Source organism: Dromiciops gliroides, chromosome 1 (genome assembly GCF_019393635.1).
Source record: "Dromiciops gliroides isolate mDroGli1 chromosome 1, mDroGli1.pri, whole genome shotgun sequence".
Lineage (NCBI taxonomy): Eukaryota > Metazoa > Chordata > Mammalia > Microbiotheria > Microbiotheriidae > Dromiciops > Dromiciops gliroides.
This window is the reverse complement of record NC_057861.1, coordinates 585,411,018-585,417,533: the sequence shown is the minus strand read 5'-3', so window position 1 is coordinate 585,417,533 and position 6,516 is coordinate 585,411,018. Positions and strand designations below refer to the sequence as shown.

Genomic DNA, 6,516 nt, shown 5'->3' with positions numbered 1-6,516 from the left:
TGGGAACTCTGGAATTTGGCTAAACTGTTCCCGGGGTTTTCATTTTGGTATTTCTTTCAGGTGGTAATGGGTAGTCTTTCAATTTCTATTTAACCTCTGGTTCCAGGATACTGGGGCAGTTTTCCTTAATGATGTCTTGAGATATGATGTCTAGGCTCTTTATTTGATCATGACTTTCAGGTAGTCCAATATTTCTTAACTTATCTCTCCTTGATCTATTTTCCAGGCCATTTGTTTATTTGTTTCTTTACCCATCTTTCCCCTCTACCACTCTTTTTTTTTTTCAGTTGAGTTAGGCTTTTTATTTAATGTTTCAAAAAAACATTTGGTCAAAAAGAACAAGCCCATGTCACCATCAGACTCCTCGGATTCTTCTTCTTTTGCTTCCTCTTTCTTCTTCTCCTCAGCTGGGGCAGCTGTGCTAGCAGGAACAGCACTTCCAGCAGGGTAGCACCACCAGCTGCTGGGGTAGGTCCACCAACTCCTACATTGCAGATGAGACTTGCAATGTTTACATTTTTCAGGGACTTTGCAAATAATCCAGGCCAGAACGGTTCAACATTTATACCTGCTCCTTTAATGACCATAACCTCATCATCATGAAAGATGAGAGCAGAATAGATGCAAGTGAGCTCAGAGATGGTCATTTTGGGAGATGGATGAGGAGACACTTGTTTGTAGTGGTCCTATTTGCCAGCTGAAGTGAGGATTTACCCCAATGCAACCTTAGCTTCATGCAGAAGAACCAAACACCTTACAGACAACTGAAGAGAAAAGCTCCCCTCTACCACTCTTATTTGATTTTGAAAATCACTTTTAACTCTTCCAGAAATTCTTGTAGGGCTTGTGTCCAAGTCACATATTTTCTTTAAGGCTTTGCTTATAGCTGTATTGACAATCATTGGTTCTCCTGAGTTTGTGCTTCGATCTTTCCTGTGACTATATCAACTTTTTGTGGTTAGATTATTCTTTTTTTATTCTTTCTTCACTTTCCCACCCTATTTATTGATTTGGAATTTAAGGTTAATGTTGGCCTCTGTTCCCAGCATGGGGGAGGGTGGGAGAAGTACTCTTCTAGGCTTCAGGGTTTTTTGTACTGCTGTTTTCAGAGCTAGTTCTGGGGTTTGGAAGTTTGGGGTGCTTCTAACTTAGTGTGATCCAGGAAGAAGTGTAGTCTTTGTTCTCCTCATCTATTCCTGGTCCTTACCCAGGAAGGAAGGAATTAAAGGCCATAAGTGTCTGATCCTATGTTCAGTGCTAGCAAGGGGGTCCCAATTATGAGAGAATAATTACTAGTAATGGGTTTTGGGAGGGACATTTTCTCTCTTCACCCCTACTTCAAAAGGTTCAGGTAAACTCAGGGCCTAAATCTGTGCAGGGCTTACAAAGAATGGAGATAGAAACCACACCTATCTGAGTGAACCTTTGCCCTCAGGGGAGTCTGTCTCCCACTAGACTTTGATGTCATCATGATAGAGCTCATTTTAATTTGGGCAACCCTCAAGTCATGTCAATCGATGGAATTGAATGGCACTGACCAATTAGCTTTGATCAGTATATAGGAACATGCCTCTATCAAAAAAGGATAAAAGTCAGGAGCACAGGAGACTCCTGGCTACCACCATCTTGGAACTCACTTTTGGCCTGGATCCAGGGTGGGTTGGTGAGCACTCTCCTCTTTGGGTAACATAGGGCTTCTGAACTCTGCTTGAGGCCATGTGCATTCTTAGAGACAATATGGTAATGGGTGTTTTTCAGCTTGTGTTAACTGCCACTTGGCCAATTCTTTACTAGCATTGAATGTGCTTTAATGATAAATACTTACTGCCTAAATTGGTACAATAGCCATTAATTTATAAGTAGCAATATTTTAGAAAAACCCAGTCTGGCCCCCAACAATTTAGGTAAAAACAGTCAGTCCCCAATTAATTTATTTAATATACAAGTAATCTCTTTCTAACCAGTTGTCAAGAGCTCCTGAAGCTGTTGCTGTTACTACCAAGAACTCCCACTACTGGTATTGCATTCATGTGCAATACTGGCCAGCCTCCACCCCTGTATTACAGACCTCTCCTTCTGACTTGCCCAAGACAATTGGGCTAAAAGAATATCTCACCTGACATTTTGTTGACTCTGCCATTCCAGAATTCAATTTAAGGCAATATTATAAAAATGTTCAGAGGGGAATATTGGGAAAGCTTGACTGTTTCGTCTGTGCCTCCATTTTGTCTCTGCCCCCCACAAATTTCACTTTTGATTTTCTTTTTGGTGGCTGTTCTTTCCATTTATGTTATCATACTCTTTGTACATATTGTTTTCTTGACTCACACAGAAACTTAAGAGAAAACCAAGACTTAAATCCAACTCTCCTAACTCCTGGTCTAAAACCTAAAAGTAAAATGTATTTACTTATTTAATTTCATGCCATAAGTGTACTATTTCATCTCTCCCTTCCAACTTAAAGATTCTATAAATCTATGACCATAACATGTCAGTGAAAGCTTTAGTATACCCAGTGAAACCTGATTCCCCCCCCCCCCCCTGTGAACTGGGGTTTTTGCATTGTTGAAGTAAACAGAAGAGAGGGAGTTATTACATAGTTGCTACTTTGACAGTTGCTTTTGTTTGCCTTTACCAAAGAATGGAAGATATTTTCCCTTTCAAAAATTGAACAACTAAGTATGGTCTGGTATTGACAGCTGGGAAAATTCTGAAGTACTCTACATCTTGATAATAATAGCTTACATTTTTATAGTATCTCACAGTTTCAAAAGAGCTTCAGCACTATATTCTCTTGCTTGATTCTCACAATATTCCCCGAGGTGGGGAGGGCAGTTGGTGAAACTGAAGGTGATGTAATTTGCCAGAAGTTACATAAATACTATAACCAGTAATCAAGATCTGAAGCTCTAGTTTTATACCAGGTTTAATCTAGGAGAAACTTCCTTTAGCTCATGACCTCACCCAAGATTTCCTTTGGGAAGATCAGAATTTGGCTTCTTTTGCCTCCAGCCAAGGTTTCTCCACAGAACACCAAAATCAGGAAACTGAAAAAGCCATAACTGAACTTTCAAAAGATAGAGACAAAAACAACCAACCAAAAGCTTCTGGTACCAGATGGGTTCACAAGTAAATCCTATCAAACATTCAAAGACCAAATTTCAATGTCATATAAACTACAAAAATAGTAAAAGAAAGGATCCTTTCAAATTCTCCTTAAAACACAAATATGGTCTTTGTAAAGAACCAGGTAGAGTTAAAATAAATGAGACCAATATCCCTTATGAACACAGGTACAAAAGCTTAGATGAAATATTAGCAAAGATTATTCACTATGACCATATTGTATTTATACCAGGAATACAAGGTTGACTTAATATTAGGAAAACTATAAATTTAACTATATTAATAAAAATTTTAAATCATATGATTATATTAATATATGCAGAAAAATCTTTTGAAAAATATAAAACACTAGGAAAAATAGGAATTAATAGGTCTTTCCTTAAAATGACAAATGGAATATATCTAAAACCAAGAACTACTATTATATATAAAATGAAGATAAAGTAGAATCTTTTTCAACAAAAGCAAGGGTAAAGTGATGATGTCTACTGCCACCATGTCTGTGCGACATTACTAGAAATGATGGTTATAACAATAAGAAAAGAAATTGGGGAATAAGTTTATGTAAAGAGTAAAGAAAATTATTACTTTTTGCAAGTAATATGGTGATTTACTTAAAGAACCCTAAAGAATCAACTAAAAATTCATGGAAGCAATTAATAACTTCAGCCAAATTTCAGGACAAATCCCCACAAATTGTCAACATTTCTTTATAATACCAAAAAGAGACAAACTCTACTTAAAATGACTACAGAATATGTAAAATACTTGAAAGTCTGCATACCTACACACACACAGAACTCTACAAATACAACTGCAAACACTTTTTAAAAACAGAAATACAGACCTAAATAATTTGGGAAAATAATTGCTCATGGATAGAACAAGTCAATATAATAAAAATGGCAATATTAGTTAAATGTATTCAATTATTCAATGCCATACCAATTAAACTACTAAATAATTACTTTTGACCATTAGAAAAATAATAATAAAATTCATATAGAAACAAAAAATCAAGAATCCTAAGGGAATTAATACAAAAAAAATGGGAACTAAAAAGTTTCGTAGTACCAGATCCCAAATTATATTCCAAGTAGCATTTCTCAATATTTGGTTATGCATCTTCAGAAAAGGTAAAGTACTCCCATATTCCATATAAACACTTGAGCTAATAACCTATCAAATATAAGATAGCTTTTATTTAAATGGATAAGAACATAATCAAGACCATAAGCAGTTAAAGCAACATTCCTTTCCTCTAATGGGGGCCTATAATAGTTCTTCAAACTTATAATACAACCTAAGGGTTGTAGTTCCAAGCTCCCACAGTAACAAGGGGAAAGGGCTCACAGTAGCTAGAGTATCAAACAACAACATTATTCTGATGAGATGAACCTCATCCAAAGATCTATATCGTCTCTCCACAAAGGCAAACTACTCAAGGTTATAAGAGAGTCAAACTCTACCTCTAGATCTACATACACACAGTTCACAATGCTATTGAAGGTTTGAGTTTGCTCATTTGCTTTATGGCTCTGTCCTTTGCCACTTCTGAGGTCTATTTCTTCCTCAGTCCAGCATTGTCTAGGAATTGCTTCTCTGGGTCCAGGAAACTTGGTTCAGGAACTCCACCATCACTCTAGTTATACTAATAAACTGATGTGTACAGTTTTGTAATCCATGGCTTCTTGTAGGTACTCCTTACTGCTCCCCTGTACTTCTGGGGAGATGTGGTTCATTCCTCTCCCAAGACTACATGGTTTATTGGAGAGACTGCAAAGCCACTGAAGGGTAACTAGAGTCTGTGTCTAATCAGTTTCTCTTTAGCAGTTTTGGGTATGTTTCCCTCCATCTCCATCTTTCTGTGTCTACCTTCTCTTTTAAAGGCCAAGCACAAAGATATATCACGGGTATATAGGTAGCCATGACTATCAATCATCTGTTTTTTTCAAGGCAATGAGGGTTAAGTGACTTGCCCAGGGTCACACAGCTAGTAAGTGTCAAGTGTCTGAGGCCGGATTTGAACTCAGTGCCTCCTGAATCCAGGGCCGGTGCTTTATCCACTGTGCCACCTAGCTGCCCTCATCAATCATCTTTAATGCAATGTCAAAGGAGCAAAAGAAATACCTAGGAATAGGAGAGTTTCTAACTTGACCAAGAATTAATTTTATCATCAAGGAGTTAACCTCATCAAGATTGGCACTTTACTAATGAGAAAGGTTAGAGATTCAGTAGGCTCTCATTAATTCTAGTAAGAGGGGTAGAGCCTACAGAACTCAAATCCAGGTCTTTGATGACAAGTTCCATGATATTACCTTGATTCTCATCTTTAGAAATAATAATTTATTGTTGAGAGGCCATAGCCTGGTGGATAGAGAATCGGTCTCAAAGTCCAGATCTGTGTTCAAGTCCAGGCTCTGAGACATATTAGTTGTAGTGCATCCAGTAACTCTCTAAGGTTATAACCTGTAGAAAAATTACTAATCTGTATTGAGAGGCAATCCCTCTGCTAAGGAGATCACAAACCTGGATCCATAACAAAAATCCATATGGGTGGAGTAGTAGAAAAGGTGCTAGAATGGGGGTAAGGAAATGGTTCTAGTACTGCTCTGTCACTTTCCTGGGTCTCAATTTTTTCCTTTATCAAATGATAGAGTTGGAACAGATGATTCATAAGGACTCTTGTAGTTGGTCAGTTGGTCAGTCAAGTACTTACTTCTTAAGTGCCTACTATGTATCAGGCATGGTGCTAAAGGCTAGGAACACAAAGAAAAAAAAAACCCAACAATCTCTTATCTCAAAGAGCTCACAGTCTAATGGAGGATCTTATTCCTTCCCTGAAAATAACATGATGAACTTTTTTAGGAGAATATGTCCAGACATTGGAAATTTTGTATATGTCTATGTGGTGTCAGTAAAAAATAAAGTCCATCTCAAACTCCAGTCAAGAAGACCTATTCATGAACTCCTAAGATTTAGAGTTGAAAGGGATTGTAGAGGTTATCTAGGGCAGCTAGGTGGTTCACTGGAGTCAGGACAACCTGGATTTAGATCCAGTCAAAGACACTTACTAGCTATGTAACCCTAGACAAGTGACTTAATCTCAGTGTACCTTAGGGGTTTTTTTTTAATTGTAAAATGAGGATTATAATAACACCTACATCTCATGGTTGTTATGAGGGTCAAATAAGATATTTATAAATCCCTTAGCATAGTACCTAGCACATAGTAGGTAGAGTGAATTGGCTGCATTCACATAGGTAGGAACTAGCAGTGCTAGGATTTGAATCCAAGTTATCAGTCTCCAAATCTATTGCTTATCCACCATGCCACTGAAGTATCAAAAAGAATCCAATATGAATAGTCTGACCTATTAATTCCATGACT

General features: G+C 37.4%; 1 protein-coding gene across 1 annotated transcript; it reads right to left on the bottom strand.

The window, feature by feature from the left end:
• Positions 1-329: 329 nt before the first annotated feature.
• LOC122752210 (60S acidic ribosomal protein P1-like) lies at positions 330-647 on the bottom strand. The gene has a single exon (XM_043999276.1). The coding sequence runs from the start codon at positions 645-647 to the stop codon at positions 330-332; it is 318 nt and encodes a 105-aa protein (XP_043855211.1).
• Between the last annotated feature and the right edge of the window lie 5,869 nt (positions 648-6,516).